This window comes from Lichenostomus cassidix, unplaced genomic scaffold (genome assembly GCF_008360975.1).
Source record: "Lichenostomus cassidix isolate B80296 unplaced genomic scaffold, HeHo_3.0 HiC_scaffold_35, whole genome shotgun sequence".
Classification (NCBI taxonomy): domain Eukaryota; kingdom Metazoa; phylum Chordata; class Aves; order Passeriformes; family Meliphagidae; genus Lichenostomus; species Lichenostomus cassidix.
Window position 1 is genome coordinate 1,121,348 of NW_028147256.1, and position 23,306 is coordinate 1,144,653.

A 23,306-nucleotide genomic window follows, 5' to 3' on the forward strand; every position below is an offset into this window, starting at 1 on the left:
CCCCTAAAAATCCCCATTTTCACCCCCAAAATCCCCATTTTTCACCCCAAAACCACCGCGATTTTCCCTCCCAGTCCCTCCCAGTCCCTCCCAGTCCCTCCCAGTTCCTCCCAGTCCCTCCCAGTCCCTCCCAGTCCCCCCAGTCCCCCCGGGCACTCACCCTGGCAGGGCTGGTCGCCCCCCGCCCCGCGGTAGCCCGCTGGGCACACACACCGGTAGCTGCCAGGTGAGTTCTCGCAGCGGCCGTGGGCACAGGGGGAGGGGCTCTGGGCGCACTCGTCCACATCTGGGGGCACAGGTGAGCTCAGGTGGGCACAGGTGAGGGACAGGTGAGTGACAGGTGAGCTCAGGTGAGGGACAGGTGAGCTCAGGTGGGCACAGGTGAGCTCAGGTGGGCACAGGTGAGGCAAAGGTGAGCACAGGTGAGCTCAGGTGGTGTTTTGGGGTGGCACAGGTGAGGCACAGGTGAGCTCAGGTGGGCACAGGTGAGCACAGGTGGTGTTTTGGGGTGGCACAGGTGAGGCACAGGTGAGCTCAGGTGGGCACAGGTGAGCTCAGGTGAGGGACAGGTGAGGGACAGGTGAGCTCAGGTGGGCTCAGGTGGGCACAGGTGAGGGACAGGTGAGCTCAGGTGAGGCAAAGGTGAGCACAGGTGAGCTCAGGTGGGCACAGGTGAGGCAAAGGTGAGCACAGGTGAGCTCAGGTGGTGTTTTGGGGTGGCACAGGTGAGCTCAGGTGGGCACAGGTGAGGGACAGGTGGGCACAGGTTAGCTCAGGTGAGAACAGGTGAGCACAGGTCAGGGACAAGTGAGGGACAGGTGGGCACAGGTGAGCTCAGGTGGGCACAGGTGAGCTCAGGTGAACACAGGTGGGCACAGGTGAGTACAGGTGGTGTTTTGGGGTGGCACAGGTGAGCTCAGGTGGGCACAGGTGAGTATAGGTGAGCTCAGGTGAGGCACAGGAGAGCTCAGGTGAGGCACAGGAGAGCTCAGGTGAGCACAGGTGTGCACAGGTAAGCTCAGGTGGGCACAGGAGAGCTCAGGTGAGCACAGGTGGGCACAGGTAAGCTCAGGTGGGCACCGGTGAGTATAGGTGAGCTCAGGTGAGCACAGGTGAGGCACAGGTGAGGCGCAGGTGAGCCCAGGAGTGCTCAGGTGGGCACAGGTGGAGTTTTGGGGTGGCACAGGTGAGCACAGGTGGGCACAGGTGAGGCACAGGTGAGCTCAGGTGGGCACACGTGGAGTGTTGGGGTGGCACAGGTGAGTACAGGTGGGCACAGGTGAGGTTTTGGGGTCCCGCTGACCTCAGCACTTGGTGCCCACGGGGTTTGGGGAGCACAGGTGGGTTTTGGGGGATCCCGGGTGTGCCCAGGTGGATTTTGGGGGGATCACAGGTTAACCCAGGTGTGCCCAGGCGTGCCCAGGTGGGATTTGGGATGGCACAGGTGGGTTTTGGGGGATCACAGGTTAACCCAGGTGTGCCCAGGTGAGGTTTTGGGGGATCCCAGGTGTGGCCAGGTGTGCCCAGGTGTGATTTGGGGGGATCCCAGGTGTGCCCAGGTGTGCCCAGAGGGGCTTACAGGTGTGCCCAGGTGTGCCCAGGTGAGGTTTTGGGGGATCCCAGGTGTGGCCAGGTGAGATTTGGGGTCCCACTGACCTCGGCACTCGGTGCCGGCGGGCTCGGCGCTGTGCCCAGGTGGGTTTGGGGGGATCACAGGTGTGCCCAGGTGTGCCCAGGTGGGTTTTGGGGGATCCCAGGTATGCCCAGGTGTGGCCAGGTGGGTTTTGGGGGATCACAGGTGTGCCCAGGTGTGCCCAGGTGGGATTTGGGGGATCACAGGTGTGCCCAGGTGAGGTTTTGGGGGATCTCAGGTGTGCCCAGGTGAGGTTTTGGGGGATCCCAGGTGTGCCCAGGTGTGCCCAGGTGGGTTTTGGGGGATCCCAGGTGTGCCCAGGTGGGATTTGGGGGGGATCACAGGTGTGCCCAGGTGTGGCCAGGTGTGCCCAGGTGGGATTTGGGATGGCACAGGTGGGTTTTGGGGGATTACAGGTTAACCCAGGTGTGCCCAGGTGGGTTTTGGGGGATCCCAGGTGTGCCCAGGTGGGATTTGGGGGGATCCCAGGTGTGCCCAGGTGTGCCCAGGTGAGATCTGGGGTCCCACTGACCTCGGCACTCGGTGCCGGCGGGCTCGGCGCTGTGCCCAGGTGGGATTTGGGATGGCACAGGTGTGCCCAGGTGTGCCCAGAGGGGCTTACAGGTGTGCCCAGGTGTGCCCAGGTGAGGTTTTGGGGGATCCCAGGTGTGCCCAGGTGTGGCCAGGTGAGATTTGGGGTCCCACTGACCTCGGCACTCGGTGCCGGCGGGCTCGGCGCTGTGCCCAGGTGGGCACACACACCTGAAGCTGCCCACCGAGTTCTCGCAGCGGCCGGGCGAGCAGGGCGGCGGCACCTGGCGGCACTCGTCGATGTCTGGGGGGAACAGGTGGGCTCAGGTGAGGGACAGGTGAGCTCAGGTGGAGTTTTGGGGTGGCACAGGTGAGCTCAGGTAAGGCGCAGGTGAGCTCAGGTAAGGCACAGGTCAGCTCAGGTGAGGGACAGGTGAGCTCAGGTGGAGTTTTGGGGTGGCACAGGTGAGCTCAGGTAAGGCACAGGTGAGCTCAGGTGAGGCACAGGTGAGCTCAGGTGAGGCTGAGGTGAGCTCAGGTGAGCTCAGGTAAGGCACAGGTCAGCTCAGGTGAGGCACAGGTGAGCTCAGGTGAGGCTCAGGTGAGCACAGGTGAGCTCAGGTGGAGTTTTGGGGTGGCACAGGTGGGGCACAGGTGAGCTGAGGTGAGGCACAGGTGAGCTGAGGTGAGACACAGGTGAGCTCAGGTGAGGCACAGGTGGAGTCTTGGGGTGGCACAGGTGAGGTCAGGTGAGGGACAAGTGAGCTCAGGTGAGCTCAGGTGAGGCACAGGTGATCTCAGGTGAGCACAGGTGAGCTCAGGTGAGCTCACCTGAGGCACAGGTGAACCCCCCCAACACCTTGAACCCCCCGACATACGCCAGGACCTTTTTAAACTCCCTAAAAACCCCTTGAAAGACCCTAAAACGCCCAAAAACCCCAAAAACCCCAAAACCTCCCAAAACCCCCTTGAAAGACCCCAAAACGCCCCAAAGACCCTTTTAAACACCTCAGAAGCCCCCAAAACCCTTTAAAAACCCCAAAACACCCCAAAACCCCCAAAGACCCCTTGAAAGACCCCAAAACCCCCCAAAGACCCTTCAAACCCCCAAAATAACCCCTTCAAAAGCCCCAAAACCCCCAAAATACTCCCTTTAAAGACCCTAACCCCAAAAACTCCTTAAACCCCAAAGACCCCTTTAATCACCCCAAACCCTCCCAAAGACCCCCAAAGACACCTTTAAATCCCCCAAAACCCCTTCAAAACCCCCTCAAAAACCCCTTTAAACCCCCAAAACCCTTGAAACCCCCCAAACCCCCAAAAACCCTTGAAAACCCCAAAACCCCCAAAAGACCCCTTCAAAACCCCCCAAAACTCCTCTAAACCCCCCAAAACCACCCAAAGACCCCTTGAAACCCCCAAAGACCCTTAAACACCCCAAAACCCCTTCAAAACCCAAAAAAAACCCTTTTAACACCCTTCAAAACCCCCAAAAAACTCCTTTAAACCCCTCAAAAAAACCCCTTCAAAAACCCCAAAGACCCCTTTAAACGCCCCAAAACGCCCTTGAAACACCCCTAACTCCCCCAAAGACCCCTTTAAAACCCCCAAAAAACCCCTTCAAACATCCCAAAAACCCCTTTAAACATCCCAAAACCCAAAAAACCACTTTAAACAGCTCAAACCTCCTCCAAAACGCCCCCAAACCCCCCAAAAAACCCCAAAATCTCCCCAAACTCACCGACGCAGTGTGTCCCCTGGGGGCTGAGCCAGAAGCCCCCCCGGCAGAGGCAGGTGTAGCCCCCCGAGACCCCCTTGGAACCCCCAAACCGCCCCAAAAACCCCTTGAAACACCCCAAAGATCCCCAAAAACCCCTTCAAAACCCAAAAACCCCTTTAAACATCCCAAACCCCCAAAGACCCCTTGAAAGACCCTAAAAACCCTCCAAAACCCGCAAAAACCCCTTTAAAACCCCCAAAACCCCTTCAAAACTCCCCAAAAAAACCCTTGAAACACCCCAAAACCCCCCTAAAACCCCTTCAATCACCCCAAAAAAACCCTGAAGGACCCCAAGATCCCCCAAAGACACCTTTCAACCCCCCAAAGACCTCTTTAAACCCCCCAAAAAACCCCTTTAAATCCCAAAAAAATCCCTTTAAACACCCCAAAACCCCTTAAAAAATCTCAAGACCCCCAAAATCCCCCAAAATCTCCCCAAATCAGACTCACCCACGCAGTGTGTCCCCTGGGGCTGAGCCAGAAGCCCCCCGGCAGAGGCAGGTGTAGCCCCCGAGACCCTTGGAACCCCAAAACCCCTTCAAACCCCCCAAACACCCCTTGAAACACCCCAAAACCCCCCAAAACCCCTTCAAAACCCATAAAACCCTTAAATCACCCCAAAGACCCCCAAAGACACCTTGAAACCCTTCAAAACCCCCAAAGTCCCCTTTAGATACCCCAAAACCCCCCAAAGTCCCCTTCAAAACCCCAAAAATCCCCTTGAAAGACCCCAAAAACTCCTTTAAACACCCCAAAACCCCCAAAACCCCTTTCAAAACCCCAAATCCCCAGAAAACCCCTTGAAACCCCCAAAGACCCCTCGAAACACCCCAAAACCCCCAAAGACCCCTTGAAAGACCCCAAAAGACCCCAAAACCCCCAAAGACCCCTTGAAAGACCCCCAAAGACCCCAAAGACCTTTTCAAAGCACCCAAACCCTTTAAACACCCCAAAACCCCTTCCAAAGCCCCAAAACCCCTTTCAAAACCCCAACCCCACAAAACCCTTTAAACACCTCAAACCCCCAAAGACCTCTTGAAACTCCAAAGACCTCTTAACCCCCAAAACCCCCCAAAGACCCCTTCAAACCCAAAATACCCTTGAAACACCCAAAAAACCCATTTAAACCCCCCAAAAACCCCTTCAAACACCCCAAACCCCCCCAAAAAACCCCAAAATCCCCCAAAATCTCCCCAAATCAGACTCACCGACGCAGTGTGTCCCCTGGGGGCTGAGCCAGAAGCCCCCCCGGCAGAGGCAGGTGTAGCCCCCCGAGACCCCCTTGGAACCCCCAAAACCTCCCCAAAGATCCCCCAAAACCCCTTGAAACACCCCAAAACGCCCAAAGACCCCTTGAAAGACCCCAAAACCCCCCAGAGATTCCTTGAAAAGCCCCAGAACCCCCAAAACCCCCTTTAAACGCCCCAAAATACCCCTTCAGAACCCAAAACCCCTTTAAACACCCCAAACTCCCAGAAGACCCTTTAAACACCCCAAAACCCCTTGAAAGACCCCCAAAAAACCCCTTTAAACACCCCAAACACCCCAAAATCCCTTCAAACCCCCAAAAACCCCTTTGAAAGACCCCCAAAACCTATTTAAACACCCCAAGCCCCCAAAGACCCTTTAAACACCCCAAAACCCATTTAAACACCCCAAAACCCCAAAGACACCTTTAAAACCCCAAAAAGCCCTTCCACAGCCAAAAAGCCCTTTAAACCCCCCAAAACCTCTTTAATCACCCCTTTAAAAACCTCAAAACCCCCCAAGACCCCCCAAAACCCCCCAAAATCTCCCCAAACTCACCGACGCAGTGTGTCCCCTGGGGGCTGAGCCAGAAGCCCCCCCGGCAGAGGCAGGTGTAGCCCCCCGCCCCGCGCGGCACGCAGCGCCCCGGGCCGCACCGGGAGGGGTCGCGCTGGCACGGAGACACTGCGGGGGGGGTTTGGGGGGTTTTTGGGGGGTTTTGGGGATTTTTAGGGTTTTTTGGGGATTTTTTAGGGGGTTTTTTGGGATTTTTTTGGATTTTTTTTGGGTTTTTTTTTATTTTTTGGGGGTTTTTATAAATTTTTTCATTTTATGAAATTTTTTTTTACATGGGATTTTTTTTTTTTTTGGAGGGGGGATTTTTGGGAATTTTTGGGATTTTTATGGGGTTTGACGGGGTTTGGATGGGATTGGATGGGATTTGGGACGGGGAGTAAATTGGGGTTGGGAAGCGGGACTTCCCAACATCCTCCAAACTTTCCCCCAAATCCCCCAAATCCCCCAAAATCCCCCCCAAAACCATCCCCAAATACCCCCAAATCCCCCCAAAATCCCCAAAATCCCCAAATACCCCCAAACCCTCCTGAACCCCGAAATCCCCCAAAATCCCCGAAATTCCCTAAACTCCCCCAACCCTCAAAATCTCCCCCTAACTTCCCCAAACCCACCAAAAGTCCCCAACCCCCAAAATCCCCAAAACCCCCAAATTCCCCCAAACCATCCCCAAATCCCCCTAAATCCCCAAAATCCCCCAAAACATCCTCAACCCAAAAAAATCCCCCCAAACCATCCCAAATTCCCAACCATCCCAAAATCCCCAAATCCCCCCAAAATCCAAATCCCTCCAAAACCGTCCCCAGATCTCCCAAATCTCCCCAACCCCCCCCCCTAACTTCCCCGCAATTCAAACCATCCCCCAAAATCTCCTCTTAATCCCCCAAAATAAACCCCTTAAATCCCGCCAAAACCATCTCACCAAATCCCCAAACCATCCCACCCCCAAAATCCCAACCCCCCAAATCCTCCTATCTTCAAACCCCAAATCCCAAATCCCCCAAAATCCCCCAGCACCTCACCTGGCTCTGGGAGGGGCAGGGCAGGCAGAGCCAAATCCCAAATCCCCCTAAATCCCCCCAAATCCCCCAAATACCCCAAATGCCCCCAAATCCCAAAATCCCCCAAGCCCCTCACCTGGCTCCGGTGGCATTTCCCCTCCTAAATTCCCCCCAAACCATCCAAAATCCCCAAATCCCCAAAACCTTCCCAACTCCCCAAATCCCCTATCTTCCTCAAACCCCCAATCCTCTGCCCAAAACCCCAAATCCCCCAAACCCTCATCTGGCTCCGGGGGGCAGGAGTGGGTAAAGCCCCAAAAAATCCCCAAACCCCAGTCCCCCAAAATCCCCCCAAATCAAATCCCAAAAACCCCCCCAAACCCCCAAATCCCCTCAAAATCCCCTCAAATCCTCAAACCCCCCTCTCAAATCCCCCCCACCCACATTCCCCCAAACCCCTACCTGGCTGCGGGGGCAGGGTGGGCAGAGCCCAAAATCTCAGTCCCAAATCTCTGGGCCCCCAAAACCCCAAAAATCCCCCAAATTCCCCAAACCCTCACCTGGCTGCAGGGGGCAGGGTGGGCAGAGCCCCAAACCCGGGCTCGGCCGGGGGACCACGATGACCTCGGGGCCGGGGGCAGCCGGGGGTCCTGCCCTGGGGGCTGCGGGGCTGGGGGGCGACAGGGGGTCAGGGGGTCGGGATGGGGGTTTGGGGGATTTGGGGGATTTGGGGTGGTTTAAGGGGGACTGGGAGGAGTTTTAGGGGATTTTGGAGGGGATTTGGGGATTTGGGGGATTTGGGGGCTTTTGAGGATTTGGGGGAATTTGGGGGAATTTGGGGATTTGGGGGATTTGGGGGAATTTGGGGGGATTTGGGGGGTTTGGGGATTTTGGGGAGATTTGGGGGATTTTGGGGGATTTGGGGGAATTTTGGGGGTTTGGGGGTTTGGGAGGGGGATTTTGGGGGATTTTGGGGGGATTTTGGGGGATTTTGGGGGATTTTGGGGGTTTGGGGGGTTTGGGGGATTTTAGGGAATTTGGGGGGATTTGGTGTTTTAAGGGGGTCCGGGAGGAGTTTTGGGGGATTGGGCAGGGATTTGGGAGGATTTTGGGGGGGGATTTTGGGGATTTGGGGGATTTGGGGATTTTTGGGGGATTTGGGGGAATTTGGGGGATTTGGGGGATTTGGGGATTTGGGGGATTTGGGGGTTTTGGGGATTTGGGGAGATTGGGGGGTTTCGGGGATTTGGGGATTTGGGGGAATTTGGGAGATTTGAGGGGATTTTAGGGAATTTGGGGGATTTGGGGAGATTTGAGGGATTTGGGGGATTTGAGGGAATTTGGGGATTTGGGGGATTTGGGGGATTTGGGGGGATTTGGGGGGGATTTGGGGGGATTTTGGGGGAATTTTAGGGTAATTTGGGGATTTTTGGGGGGATTTGGGGGGTTAGGAGAGATTTTAGGGGATTTTTGGGGGTTCTCGGGGGGTCTCACCGTCGGTCGGGGGGGCTCTGGGGGGTCCCAGCGGCACCCTGGTGACATCCTGACCCAAAAATTGGGTGTTGATCCTCAAATCCGAGGCTGAGTAGTGATAACCAGGACCGGCTGGGCAGATCTCCTTAAATCCCTCTGCGTTTGGGGAGGGAAGGGTTAAACTGAGTCGGGGGGCTTCGGAATTGGGTCGGGGGGGTTGGATTTGGGGGGTGACACCCCGAAATCTGCACCCCAGGGGGCAGAATTGGGTGGGAAAAGGGGAAAAATGGGAAAAAAAGGGGAAAAAAGGGGAAAAAAGGGGGAAAAAAGGGTCTGGGGGAGTCAAGAATTTGGGGAGGGGTCTCAGGAATTTGGGGAAGGTCGGAATTGGGTCGGGGGGTTGGATTTGGGGGGTGACACCCCGAAATCTGCACCCCGAGATCAGCCAGGGGGCAGAATTGGGTGAGAAAATGGGAAAAAAGGGGAAAAAAGGGGAAAAAAGGGAAAAAAGGGGATAAAGGGTCTGGGGGATCTCAAGAATTTGGGGAGGGGTCTCAGGAATTGGGTGAGGGTCTCAGGAATTTGGGGAGGGGGTCACCCAAATATTTGGGATGGGGGAAAGTTGTTCCTGGAATTTTTTGGGGAATTTCTTGCCATTTTTTTGGGATTTTCGGGTTTTTTTCGGGCTTTTTTTGGCATCCCCAGAGCCCGGATTTTTTTCCCCAATTTTGGGGAGGGTCTTCCCGAATTGAGGAGGGGGTCACCCAAATATTTGGTTGTTCCAGGAATCTTTTGGGGAAATTTCTTAGCATTTTCGGGGAATTTCTTGGCATTTTTCGGGGATTTTCGGGTTTTTTTCGGGGATTTTTGGGGATTTTCGGGGTTTTTTGGCATCCCCAGACCCCGGATTTTTTCCCCAATTTTGGGGAGGGTCTTCCCGAATTGAGGGTGAGGGTCTCAGGAATTTGGGGAGGGGGTCACCCAAATATTTGGTTGTTCCAGGAATCTTTTTGGGTGAATTTTTTGCCATTTTTCGGGGATTTTTGGCGATTTTCGGGGTTTTTTGGCATCCCCAGACCCCGGGTTTTTTTCCCCAATTTTGGGGAGGGTCTCCCCGAATTGAGGAGGGGGTCTCAGGAATTTGGGGAGGGGGTCACCCAAATATTTGGTTGTTCCAGGAATCTTTTGGGGGAATTTCTTGCCATTTTTCGGGGAATTTCTTGGCATTTTTTGGGGCATTTTTGGGTTTATTTGGAGGATTTTCGGGGTTTTTTGGGATCCCCAGACCCCGGGTTTTTTTCCCCTATTTTGGGGAGGGTCTTCCCGAATTGAGGGTGAGGGTCTCAGGAATTTGGGGACGGGGTCACCCAAATATTTGGTTGTTCCAGGAATCTTTTGGGGAAATTTCTTGCCATTTTTCGGGCATTTTTCGGGGATTTTCGTTTTTTTTTTTTTGATTTTCGGGGGATTTTTGGGGTTTTTTGGCACCCCCAGGCCCCGGGTTTTTTTCCCCAATTTCGGGGAGGGTCTCCCCGAATTGAGGAGGGGGTCACCCAAATATTTGGTTGTTCCAGGAATCTTTTTGGGTGAATTTCTCGGCATTTTTCGGGGATTTTCGGGTTTTTTTCGGGTATTTTTGGCGATTTTCGGGGTTTTTTGGGGCTCCCAGACCCCGGGTTTTTTTCCCCAATTTTGGGGAGGGGTCTCCGGAATTGAGTCGGGGGTCTCACCCGATCCGAAGGGCGGGCAGCGCAGGCACGAAGCCCCCCAGGCTTTGCCCACCCGGCTGCAGCAGCAAACCTGGCGGGTGATGTTGCGCAGGGTGGGCAGAGCGCAGCTTCCTCCCTCCCGCAGCAGCCGGAAACACGGACCGCGGGCTTCGGACAGAACCTGCTGGGCTGGGGGGACACCGGGGGACACCTGGAGTCCTCCCAGTTCATCCCAGTTCATCCCAGTTCAATCCCAGTTCAATCCCAGTACAGCTCATCCCATTCCGGCGCAGCCCCGACCTTCCCGGTCCAGGTGGAATTGAGGCTCCGGTGGAGATTTTTGGGCATCTAGTGAGCACCTGGAGCCCTCCCAGTTCATCCCAGTTCATCCCAGTTTATCCCAGTTCAATCCCAGTTCAATCCCAGTTCATCCCAGTTCATCCCAGTTCAATCCCAGTTCAATCCCAGTACAGCCCATCCCACCCCAGCGCAGCTTCCTCCCTCCCGCAGCAGCCGGAAACACGGACCGCGGGCCTCGGACAGAACCTGCTGGGCTGGGGGGACATCGGGGGACACCTGGTGGGTGTCCGGAGCCCTCCCAGTTCATCCCAGTTTAGCCCAGTTCAATCCCAGTTCAACCCATCCCATTCCGGAGCAGCCCCGACCTTCCCGGTCCAGGTGGAATTGGGGATCCAGCGGAAGATTTTGGGCTCCGGGGGCACCTGGTGAGCACCTGGACCTCTCCCAGTTCATCCCAGTTCATCCCAGTTTAGCCCAGTTCATCCCAGTTCATCCCAGTTCATCCCAGTTCAATCCCAGTACAGCCCATCCCACCCCAGCGCAGCTTCCTCCCTCCCGCAGCAGCCGAAAACACGGACCGCGGGCTTCGGACAGAACCTGCTGGGCTGGGGGGACATCGGGGGACACCTGGAGTCCTCCCAGTTCATCCCAGTTCATCCCAGTTTAGCCCAGTTCAATCCCAGTTCAACCTATCCCATTCCGGAGCAGCCCCGACCTTCCCGGAATGGGAAAGGTGGAAGGTTTTGGGGCTCTGGGGGCACCTGGTGGGTGTCTGGAGCCCTCCCAGTTTATCCCAGTTCATCCCAGTTCAATCCAGTTTATCCCAGTTTATCCCGGTTCAATCCCAGTTCAATCCCAGTTCATCCCAGTTCAATCCCAGTACAGCCCATCCCACCCCAGCGCAGCTTCCTCCCTCCCGCAGCAGCCGGAAACACGGACCGCGAGCCTCGGACAGAACCTGCTGGGCTGGGGGGACATCGGGGGACACCTGGTGGGTGTCCGGAGCCCTCCCAGTTTATCCCAGTTCAATCCCAGTTCAATCCCAGTACAGCCCATCCCATCCCGGAGCAGCCCCGACCTTCCCGGTCCAGGTGGAATTGAAGCTCCGGTGGAGCTTTTTGGGCTCTGGGAGCACCTGGTGAGCACCTGGAGCCCTCCCAGTTCATCCCAGTTCATCCCAGTTCAATCCCAGTTCAATCCCAGTTCATCCCAGTACAGCCCATCCCATCCCAGTGCAGCCCCGACCTTCCCAGAATGGGAAAGGTGGAAGGTTTTGGGGCTCTGGGGGCATCTGGTGAGCACCTGGAGTCATCCCAGTTCATCCCAGTTCATCCCAGTTCAATCCCAGTTCATCCCAGTTCATCCCAGTTTAATCCCGGTTCAATCCCAGTTCAATCCCAGTACAGCCCATCCCATCCCAGTACAGCCCCGACCTTCCCGGAATGGGAAAGGTGGAAGGTTTTGGGGCTCTGGGGACACCTGATGAGCGCCTGGAGCCCTCCCAGTTCATCCCAGTTCATCCCAGTTCATCCCAGTTTAGCCCAGTTCAATCCCAGTTCAATCCCAGTTCATCCCAGTTCAATCCCAGTACAGCCCATCCCACCCCAGCGCAGCTTCCTCCCTCCCGGAGCAGCCGGAAACACGGACAGCGAGCTTCGGACAGAACCTGCTGGGCTGGGGGGACACCGGGGGACACCTGGAGTCCTCCCAGTTCATCCCAGTTCATCCCAGTTTATCCCAGTTCAATCCCAGTACAGCCCATCCCATCCCGGTGCATTCCCGACCTTCCCAGAATGGGAAAGGTGGAAGGTTTTGGGGCTCCGGGGGCATCTAGTGAGCAACTGGAGCCCTCCCAGTTCATCCCAGTTCATCCCAGTTCATCCCAGTTCATCCCAGTTCAATCCCAGTTCATCTCAGTCCAATCCCAGTTCAGCCCAGTTCATCCCAGTGTCGCTCATCCCATTCCCGATCCTCCAAATCCCATAAACAATCCCCTACAGATGCAGCTGGATCAGGATGAGTCCAGCAGGAATCTCATTCCCAATCCCATAAATCCCATTCCTGACATTCCCAATCCCATTCCTGATCCCATAAACACCCCAAACCCCACAAATCCCATAAACAATCCCCTACAGATGCAGCGGGACCGGGACGAGTCCAGCAGGAATCCCATTCCCAATCCCATTTCCGATCCCATAAATCCCATAAATAAATCCCATAAATAAATCCCATTAAAAACCCCATAAAGAACCCCATAAAAAACCCCATAACCAATCCCCTACAGATGCATCGGGACCGGGAGGAATCGAGCAGGAATCCCATTCCCAATCCCATTAATCCCATAAATTAACCCCACAAACCCCACAAACCCCATAAACCCCATAAATCCCCTACAGATGCATCGGGATCGGGAGGAGTCGAGCAGGAATCCCATTCCCAATCCCATAAATAAATCCCATAAATAAACCCCATAAAAAGCCCCATAACCAATCCCCTACAGATGCATCGGGATCGGGAGGAGTCCAGCAGGAATCCCATTCTCGATCCCATTCCAATCACTCCCAATCCCATTCCCGATCCCATTCCCAATCCCATAAATCCCGTAAATAAATCCCATAAACAAACCCCATAAAAAACCCATAAAAAACCCCATAACCAATCCCCTACAGATGCATCGGGACCGGGAGGAGTCGAGCAGGAATCCCATTCCCAATCCCATTAATCCCATAAATTAACCCCACAAACCCCACAAACCCCATAAACCCCATAAATCCCATAAATCCCCTACAGATGCATCGGGACCGGGATGAGTCCAGCAGGAATCCCATTCCCAATGCCATTCCCAATCCCCCAAACCCCATAAACCCCATAAAAAACCCCATAAATGCCCTACAGATGCATCGTGACCGGGAGGAGTCCAGCAGGAATCCCATTCCCAATCCCCCAAACCCCCCAAATCCCATAAATAAACCCCATAAACCCCATAAAACCCATAAACCCCATAAAAAACCCCATAAATGCCCTACAGATGCATCGGGATCGGGACGAGTCGAGCAGGAATCCCGGCGGGCACAGGCAGGCGAATCCGCCGCGGGTGTTGGTGCACAGCCCGTTCTGGCACAGCGCCCCCTCCTGGCACTCGTCCACGTCTGGGGACACGGGGGACACCGCGGGTGACGTCACGGGTGACATCACGGGTGACATCACGGGTGACACCGCGGGTGACACAGGGGACATCACAGGTGACACCACAGGTGACACCACAGATGACATGGCAGGTGACACCACAAGTGATACCGCAGGGGACACAGGGGACATCACAGGTGACATCACGGGTGACACGGTGGGGGACACAGGGGACATCACAGGTGACACCATGGGTGACACCACGGATGACACCGCAGGGGACACCGCAGGGGACACAGGGGACATCACAGGTGACACCGCAGGTGACATGACAGGTGACACCGCAGGGGACACCGCAGGGGACACAGGGACGTTACAGGTGACACCACAGGTGACATGGCGGGTGACACAGCGGGTGACACAGGTGACATCACAGGGGACACAGGGGACATTACAGGTGACACGGCAGGTGACACGGCGGGTGACACAGGGGACATCACAGGGGACACCACAGGTGACATCACAGGGGACATCACAGGTGACATCACAGGTGACACCACAGGTGACACGGCGGGTGACACAGGGGACAATCCCGACCCCAAAAATCCCCAAAATCCCCAAAATCCCAAGTTCTGCTCACCCACGCAGGAGCCGTTGAGGCGCTGGAATCCTTGCGGGCACGGCTCTGCGGAGGGATTGTCACCTCTGTCACCTCTGTCACCTCTGTCACCTCTGTCACCTTTGTCACCTCTGTCACCTTTGTCGCCTTTGTCATCTTTGTCACCTCTGTCACCTTTGTCACCTTTGGCACCTTTGTCACCTCTGTCACCTTTGGCACCTTTGGCACCTTTGGCACCTTTGGCACCTCTGTCAGCTTTGGCACCTTTGTCACTGTTGTCACCTTTGTCACCTTTGTCAGCACGGTCACCTTTGTCACCGTTGTCACTGTTGTCACCTTTGTCACCGTTGTCATCAATGTCACCTCTGTCACCTCTGTCACCTTTGTCACCATTGTCACCTTTGTCACCTCTGTCACCTGGGCCACCTCCCCCTTCATTTTGTCACCTTTGTCACCTTTGTCACCTTTGTCACCATTGTCAGCATTGTCACTTCTGTCACCACTGTCACCATTGTCACCTCTGTCACCATTGTCACCTTTGTCACCTTTGTCACTATTGTCATCATTGTCACCTCTGTCACCTCTCTCACCATTGTCACCTTTGTCACCTGGGCCACCTCCCCCCTCATTTTGTCACCGTTGTTACCTTTGTCAGCATTGTCGGCATTGTCACCTTTGTCACCTCTGTCATCTCTGTCATCTTTGTCACCATTGTCACCGTTGTCACCTTTGTCACCTCTGTCACCTTTGTCACCTCTGTCAGCTTTGTCACCATTATCACCTTTGTCACCTCTGTCACCTTTGTCACCATTGTCACCTTGGTTACCTCTGTCACCTGGGCCACCTCCCCCATCATTTTGTCACCTTTGTCACCTTTGTCACCTTCCCCCCCCCATTTTGCCACCTCCTCCTCCTCACTTTGTCACCCCCCCGGGTTTGTCACCTCCCCACTTTGTCACCTCCCCCAGATTTTTGTCACCTCCACCCCCACTTTGTCACCTCCACCCCCCCTTTGTCACCTCCCTGCCCACTTTGTCACCCCCCGGGTTTGTCACCCCCACTTTGTCACGCCCCAAACTGTCCCCCATGTCACCCCCCGGGTTTGTCACCCCCACTCTGTCACCTCCACCCCCACTTTGTCACCCCCTGTTTGTCACCTCCCCACTCTGTCACCTCCCCACTTTGTCACCTCCTCTCCTACTTTGTCACCTGCCCCCAGGTTTGTCACCTCCCACCAGATTTTTGTCACCTCCCCCCTGGGTTTTTGTCACCTCGTGTGTTTGTCACCTCCCTCCCCACTTTGTCCCCCCCTGTGTTTGTCACCCCCACTTTGTCACGCCCCAAACTGTCCCCCATGTCACCCCCCGGGTTTGTCATCCCCACTCTGTCACCTCCACCCCCACTTTGTCACCCCCACTTTGTCACCCCCCAGGTTTGTCACCTCCCCACTTTGTCACCCCCACTTTGTCACCTCCCTCCCCACTTTGTCACCTCCTGTTTGTCACGTGCCATCTCCCCGTTGTCCCCACTTTGTCACCCCCGGGTTTGTCACCTCCACCCGGATTTTTGTCACCTCCCCCTGGGTTTTTGTCACCTCGTGTGTTTGTCACCTCCCTCCCCACTTTGTCACCCCCATGTTTGTCACCTGCCATCCCCCTGTTGTCCCCACTTTGTCACCTCCATCCCCACTTTGTCACCCCTGGGTTTTTGTCACCCCCCACTTTGTCACCCCCGTGTCTGTCACCTCCTCCCCCACTTTGTCACCCCGGGTTTTTCACCTCCTTCCCCACTTTGTCACCTCCCTGGGTTTCATCACCCCCATGTTTGTCACCTCTTCCCCACTTTGTCACCTCCCCCTGGGTTTTTGTCACCTCCTGTGTTTGTCACCTCCTCCCCCACTTTGTCCCCTCCTGTTTGTCACCTGCCATCCCCCTGTTGTCCCCACTTTGTCACCTCCACCCCCACTTTGTCACCTCCCTCCCCACTTTGTCACCTCCTGTTTGTCACCTGCCATCCCCCTGTTGTCCCCACTTTGTCACCCCCGGGTTTGTCACCTCCACCCCCACTTTGTCACCTCCTCCCCCACTTTGTCACCCCGTTTGTCACCTCCCCCCGCTGTCCCCTGTCCCTTACGCGCGTGGCTGTCGCACGGGTGACACTCGCGCACCCCCCAGGCGACACCCGAGTCACCGCGACAGCAAATGTCCCTCGTGCGGAGCCCGGGGAGGGGCGAGCTGCACTGCGGGGGGAATGGGGAGAAAAAGAGGGAATTTGGGAAAATCGGGAAAAAACCGGGAATTTGGGAAAATGGGGAATTTGGGGAAATGGGGAATTTGGGGAAATGGGGAATTGGGGGGAAAAACGGGGAATTTGGGAAAATTGGGAAATGGGGAATTTGGGAAAATGGGGAAAATGGGGAAATGGGGGGAAAAATAGGAAATTGGGAAAATGGGGAAAATGGGGAATTTGGGAAAAATGGGAAATGGGGAATTTGGGAAAATTGGGAAAATGGGAAAAATGGGAAATGGGAAATTGGGGGAAAAAACGGGGAATTTGGGAAAATGGGGAATAATGGGGAAATGGGGAAAAATAGGGAAAATGGGGATAATGGGGAATTTGGGAAAAACGGGGAATTTGGGAAAATGGGAAAAATGGGAAATGGGGAATTTGGGAAAAATGGGGGATAATGGGGAAATGGGGGGAAAAACGGGGAATTTGGGAAAATTGGGAAAATGGGGAAATTGGGAATTTGGGAGGGGAATGGGGGGAAAATGGGGAATTTGGGAAAATGGGGAAATGGGAAATTGGGGAATTTGGGAAAATGGGGAAATGGGAAATTGGGGGAAAATGGGGAAAATGGGGGAAATGGGGAAATGGGGAAAAGTGGGGAATTGGGTAAAAATGGGGAATTTGGGAAAAATGGGAAAAATGGGGAATTTGGGAAAAATGGGGAAATGAGGAATTTGGGAAAATGGGGGAAATGGGAAAAATGGGGAGAAAAATGGGGAATTTGGGAAAATTGGGGAATTTGGGAAAAATGGGAAAAATGGGGAATTTGGGAAAAATGGGGAAATATGGGGGAAATTGGGAAATGGGAAAAATGGGAAAAATGGGGAATTTGGGAAAATGGGGAAATGGGAAATTGGGGGAAATGGGAAAATAATGGGAAAAACAGGGAATTTGGGGAAAATAGGGGAAAATGGGGAATTGGGGGAAATGGGAAAAATGGGGAAAATGGGAAAAATGGGGAGTTTGGGGAAAATGGGAAAATAATTGGGAATTTGGGAAAATGGGGAAAATGGGGAATTTGGGAAAAATGGGGAATTTGGGAAAAATGGGGGAAAATGGGGAATTTGGGAAAATTGGGAAAAATGGGGAAATATGGGGGAAATGGGGAAAATGGGGAAATGGGAAATGGAGAAAATGGGGAAAATGTGAAAAATGGTAAAAGGGGGAAAATGGGAAAAATAGGGGAAAATGGGGGAAAACGGGGAGGAAAAATGGGAAAAAGGGAGAGAAAAAAGAGGCCAAAGCGGGTTGGACACCCTGCAAAAAATCCCAAATTCCCCCAATCCCCAAATTCCCCCTTTTCCCCCAAATTCCCACCCTTTCCCCCAAAATTCCACCTTTTCCCCCAAATTCCCCCCTTTTCCATCCCCTATTTTCCTCAAAAAAATCCCCCTTTTCCTCCCCAAATTCTCCCATTTCCACCCAAAATCCCCATTTTCCCCCAAAAATCCCCATTTTCCCCCAAAATTCCCATTTTCCTTCCCCAATTCCCCTTTCCCCCCAAATCCCATTTCCCCCAAATTCTCCCATTTTCCCCCAAAATCCCCATTTTTCCTCCAAAATCCCCATTTTCCACCCCAAATTCCCTTTTCCCCAAAATCCCCATTTCCCCCAAATTCCCATATTTTTCCCCAAAATCCCCCTTTTCCCCCAAATTCCCCTTTTACTTCAATTTCCCATTTCCCCTTTTCCTTCCACAATCCCCCCAAATTCCCCCAAATTCTCCCCCTTTTCCCCAAAATCCCCATTTCCCCCAAATCCCCCTTTTCCCCCAAATTCCCCATTTTCCCCCAAAATCCCCATTTTCCCCCAAATTCCCCACTTTCCCCCAAATTCTCCCTTTTTCTTTCCCTTTTCCCCCAATTCCCCCAAAATCCCTTTTCCCCCCAAATTCTCCCCCTTTTCCCCCAAATTCCCCCTTTCCTTCCTTTTCCCCCCAAATTCCCATTTTCCCCCCAAAATCCCCAAAATCCCCATTTCCCCCAAAAATCCCACATTTTCCCCAAATTCCCCCTTTTCCCCAAAATCCCCATTTTCCTCCCAAAATTCCCATTTTCTTTCCCCTTTTCCCCCAAAATCCCCATTTCCCATTTCCCCAAATTTCCCCAAATCCCCCAAACTCCCATTTTCCCCAAATTCCCCCAATCCCCCCAAATCCCAATTTTCCCCCAAAATCTCCCCAAAATCCCCAAAATCCCCCCAAAACCCGCCAAATTTTGGTCTCACCTGTCCCCCGCGGAGCTGCCGGAAGCAATAGCCGAATCCCGAGTTCTCCTCGGCGATTTGGGGGTTTTGGGGTCTGCGCTGCGCCAGCACCCGGAACTGGGGCGGATTTGGGGTCGCGGGGGGCTCGGGGGGCTCGGGGGGCTCGGGGACATCCCCCCGCAGCCGCTCCACGCCGTGGATTGTCACTGTCGCCGCGGGCGGGTGGCGCACGATGACACTGACCAGCGACTGAGCGCCTGGCGGGAAATTTGGGGGGAAAAATGGGGATTTTGGGGGAAAATTTGAGGGTTTTTTGGGGAAAAATGGGGATTTTGGGGGAAAATTTATTTTGGGGAAAATGGGGATTTTGGGGGAAAATTTGGGGGGTTTTGGGAGGAAAATGGGGATTTTGGGGGTGAACTTGGGGTTTTGGGGTGGAAAAGTGGGAATTTGGGAAAATGGGGAGGAAAAGGGGGAAATTTGGGGTGGAAAGGCGAGAATTTGGGGGAAAAAGGGGGAGAATTTGGGGGGAAAAGGTGAGAATTTGGGGGAAAAGGAAGAATTTGGGGTGGAAAAAGTGGCAAATTTGGGGTTTTTTGGGGTAGAAAGGTGGGAATTTGGGGTTTTTAGACAGGAAAAGGTGGGAATTTGGTTTTTTTGGGGGTGGAAAGGTGAGAATTTGGGGGGAAAAGGGGGAATTTGGGGGCTCGGGGGGCTCGGGGACATCCCCCCGCAGCCGCTCCACCCCGTGGATTGTCACTGTCGCCGCGGGCGGGTGGCGCACGATGACACTGACCAGAGACTGAGCGCCTGGCGGGAGATTTGGGGTGATTTGGGCGTTTTTGGGGGAAAAAATGGGGATTTTGGGGGAAAATTTGAGGGTTTTTTGGGGAAAATGGGGATTTTGAATGGGGTTTTGGGGGAAAATGGGGATTTTGGGGGTGAACTGGGGTTTTTGGGGTGGAAAAGTGGGATGGGGGAAAATGGGGAGGAAAGAAATTTGGGTGGAAAGGCGAGAATTTGGAAAAGGGGAGGAATTTGGGGGAAAAAGGTGAGAATTTGGGGGAAAAGGAAGAATTTGGGGTGGAAAAAGTGGCAAATTTGGGGTTTTTTGGGGTAGAAAGGTGGGAATTTGGGGTTTTTAGACAGGAAAGGGTGGGAATTTGGTTTTTTTGGGGGTGGAAAGGTGAGAATTTGGGGGGAAAAGGGGGAATTTGGGCTCTCGGGGCGCTCGGGGACATCCCCCCGCAGCCGCTCCACCCCGTGGATTGTCACTGTCGCCGCGGGCGGGTGGCGCACGATGACACTGACCAGAGACTGAGCGCCTGGCGGGAGATTTGGGGGGAAAAATGGGGATTTTGGGGTGAATTTCGGGGAAAAAATGGGGATTTTGGGGCAAATTTGGGGGAAATGGGGATTTTGAGGTTTTGGGTGTGGGGTTTTTTTGGGTTGGGGGGGGAATTTGGGGTTTTGGGGTGGAAAAGGTGGGAATTTGGGGTTTGGGTGGAAAAATGGGGATTTTGGGGTGAAATTTGGGGTTTTGGGGTGGAAAAGGTGGGAATTTGGGGGAAAAGGGGAGAAGAAGGGATTTTGGGGGAAAAGGGAAATTTGGGAGAAAAGTTGGGAATTTTGCGGATTGGGTTGGAAAATTTGGGGTTTTTTGGGGTGGAAATGTGGGAATTTGGGGGAAATAGGGGAAGAAGGAGGAGGAAATTTGGGGGAAAAGGTGGGATTTTGGGGGAAAAGGGAGTTGGGGAGAAATTTGGGGGAAAAGGTGGGAATTTGGAGGAAAAAAGGGGGAAATTACGGTTTTTTGGGGTGGAAAAGGTGGGAATTGGGGGAATTTGGGGGGTTTTGGGGTGGTGGGGGTGGTGGGGTGGGTGGGTTGTTGTGGGGGGGTGGGGTGCACTGACCAGCTGGGCCTGGGAGATTTGGGGGAAAATGGGGTTTTTTGGGGGAAAATGGGATTTGGGTAATTTGGGGGTTTTGGGGTGGAAAATGTGGGAATTTGGGGTTTTTGTGGAAAAGGTGGGAATATGGGGGAGGGATTTGGGAATTTGGGGTTTTGAAAATGGGGTTTGGGGTTTGGGGTTTTGGGGGTGTGGGTTGGAAAATGGGGATGGGGTTTGGGGGGAATTTGGGGAGGAAAAGGGGGAAATTGGGAAGGAAAAGAGGGAATTTGGGAATTTGGGGGGAAAAGGTGGAAGAAAAAGGAATGGATTTGGGAGGGAAAAGGGGGAGTTTTTGGGAAAAGGGTGGGAATTTGTGGGTGGAATCCTCCCCCCCCAAAAAAACCCAAAAAACCCCCCAAAAAACCCAAAACCCCCAAAACACCCCAAATTTTGCCCCCAAAACCCCAAAACGTCCCCCAAAAAAACCCAAAAAACCAAAAAAAAAACCCCCAAAAACCCCAAAACCCCACAAAAACCCCCAAAAAACCCACCAAAAAAACCAAAAAAACCCCAAACCCCCAAATTTTCCCCTAAAAACCAAAAAATAACCAAAATCCCAACCCCCCAAAAAAAAACCCCCATAAAATCCCCAAAACCCCCAAATTTTCCCCCAAAAAGGCCAAAGAAACCCCAAAAACCTCCCAAAACCCCCCAAAAAAACCCCAAAAAACCAAAAAACCCCAAATTTTTTGGGATTTCCCCTCACCATCCTCCTCCTCGCGGTGGTTGCTCAGCGGCAAGGTGTACACGGATCGGGTCAGCGCCTGGGGTGAGCCCAGCTCGGGATTTTGGGGTGTTTCGGGGGGATTTTGGGGTTCCCCGGGCGGGTTTTGGGCTTGGCTGGAGTTGGAGGGGATTTGGCAGAACTTCCCGGTGAATTTCGGGGGGCAAAGGCAGCGCTGGGGGTGAGCGCAGAGCCCCCCGTTCCGGCAGAGCAGGGGGCACAGGACTGCGGAAATGGGGGAAAAAACCCAAAATTAGGGATTTCCTAAAAAAATCCTAAATAAAACCCTAAAATCCGCCCGAAAATCGGCCCAAAATAACCCCAAAAAACCCCTAAAATAACCCGAAAATCGCCAAAAAATCACCCGAAAATCACCCGAAAAGCACCCGAAATCCCCTAAAATAACCCTAAAATAATCCCAAAAAAACCCCTAAAAAATAACCCCAAAATAACCCCCAAAAATCCCTAAAAATAACCCCAAATGACCCAAAAAGCACCCAAAAAGCCCTAAAATAACCTCAAAATAATCCCAAATAAACCCTAAAAAATAACCCCAAAAAAATAACCCCAAAACAACCCCAAAATCCACCCGAAAATCACCTGAAATCCCCGAAAACAATCCCAAAATAACCCCAAAAAACCCTAAAGAATAACCCCAAAATAACCCTGAAAAGCCCTAAAAAGTAACCCCAAAATCACCCCAAAATCGGCCCAAAAACTCCTAAATTAACCCCAAAATCTGCCTGAAAAACACCCAAAATCCCCTAAAATAACCCCAAAATTAAAGATCCCCCCATTCCGGCAGAGCAGGGGGCACAGGACTGCGGAAATGGGGGAAAAAACCCAAAATTAGGGATTTCCTAAAAAAATCCTACAAAAAATCCTAAAATCCGCCCGAAAATCGCCCAAAACCCCCTAAAATAACCCCAAAATAGCCCGAAAAATGCCCAAAATCCCCTAAAATAACCCCCAAAAAACAAAAAAAAAAACCAAAATAACCCCAAAACCCCTAAAAAATAACCCCAAAATAACCCCCAAAAAAGCCTAAAAAATAACCCCAAAAAAACTCAAACAACCCCAAAATCCGCCCAAAAACCACCAAAAATCACCCGAAAAATGCCCGAAAAGCATCCAAAATCCCCTAAAATAACCCCAATAACCCCCAAAAAACCTAAAAAATCCCTAAAAAACCCCAAAATAACCCTAAAAAGCCCTAAAAAAAACCCCAAAATCACCCCAAAATCGGCCCAAAAAGCCCTAAAACAACCCCAAAATCCACCCAAAATCGCCCGAAAAACACCCAAAATCCCCTAAAATAATCCCAAAAGTGGATCCCCCGTTCCGGCAGAGCAGGGGGCACAGGACTGCGGAAATGGGGGAAAAAATCCAAAATTAGGGATTTCCTAAAGAAATCCTAAAAGAAAATCCCAAAATCCGCCCGAAAATCCCTAAATTAACCCCAAAAACCACCCAAAACCAGCCTGAAAATCGCCCGAAAAATGCCCGAAAACACCCAAAACCCCCTAAAATAACCCTAAAATAATCCCAAAAAACCCTAAAAAATAACCCCAAAATAACCCCCAAAAATCCCTAAAAATAACCCCAAAATAACCCCAAAAAGCACCCAAAAAAACAACCGAAAAGCACCCAAAAAGCACCCAAAATCCCCTAAAATAGCCCCAAAATTAAAGAGCAGTTCCGGCAGAGCAGGGGGCACAGGACTGCGGAAATGGGGAAAAAACCCAAAATTAGGCATTTCCTAAAAAAATCCTGCAAAAAATCCTAAAATCCGCCCGAAAATCGGCCCAAAATAACCCCAAAAAACCCTAAAATAACCCGAAAAGCACCCGAAATCCCCTAAAATAACCTCAAAATAACCCCAAATAAACCCCTAAAAAATAACCCCAAAATAACCCCCAAAAAAGCCTAAAAAATAACCCCAAAAAAACTCAAACAACCCCAAAATCCACCCAAAAACCACCAAAAATCACCCTAAAAATGCCCGAAGAGCATCCAAAATCCCCTAAAATAACCCCAAAATAACCCCCAAAAAAACCTAAAAAATCCCTAAAATAACCCCAAAATAACCCCAAAAAATCCCTAAAAAATTACCCCAAAATAACCCCCAAAAAACCCCCAAAAT

At 53.0% G+C, this 23,306-nt stretch overlaps 2 protein-coding genes across 2 annotated transcripts in view; both read right to left on the minus strand.

Annotated features, from left to right (window-relative positions):
- The window catches only part of LTBP4 (latent transforming growth factor beta binding protein 4), a gene marked incomplete at its 5' end in the record, with an annotated part of 43,151 nt that extends 21,738 nt beyond the window's left edge, over positions 1–21,413 (minus strand). The window contains 10 exons of the mRNA XM_085044014.1: positions 161–286; positions 2,343–2,468; positions 5,751–5,888; positions 8,261–8,395; positions 9,970–10,137; positions 13,275–13,397; positions 14,015–14,059; positions 16,127–16,232; positions 18,509–18,744; positions 21,146–21,413. Coding sequence (XP_084900140.1) covers positions 161–286; positions 2,343–2,468; positions 5,751–5,888; positions 8,261–8,395; positions 9,970–10,137; positions 13,275–13,397; positions 14,015–14,059; positions 16,127–16,232; positions 18,509–18,744; positions 21,146–21,413 — 1,471 coding nt within the window. The remainder of the gene's footprint in view (positions 1–160; positions 287–2,342; positions 2,469–5,750; positions 5,889–8,260; positions 8,396–9,969; positions 10,138–13,274; positions 13,398–14,014; positions 14,060–16,126; positions 16,233–18,508; positions 18,745–21,145) is intronic.
- Positions 14,064–15,505, minus strand: LOC146424010 (uncharacterized; the record flags this gene model as incomplete). The annotated part of the gene is made up of 3 exons (XM_085043996.1): positions 15,499–15,505; positions 14,440–14,828; positions 14,064–14,405 (listed from the first exon to the last, which is right to left on the minus strand). Coding segments are annotated over exons 1-3 (738 nt in total), but the record flags the coding sequence as incomplete, so codon positions are not given.
- Positions 21,414–23,306: the final 1,893 nt, after the last annotated feature.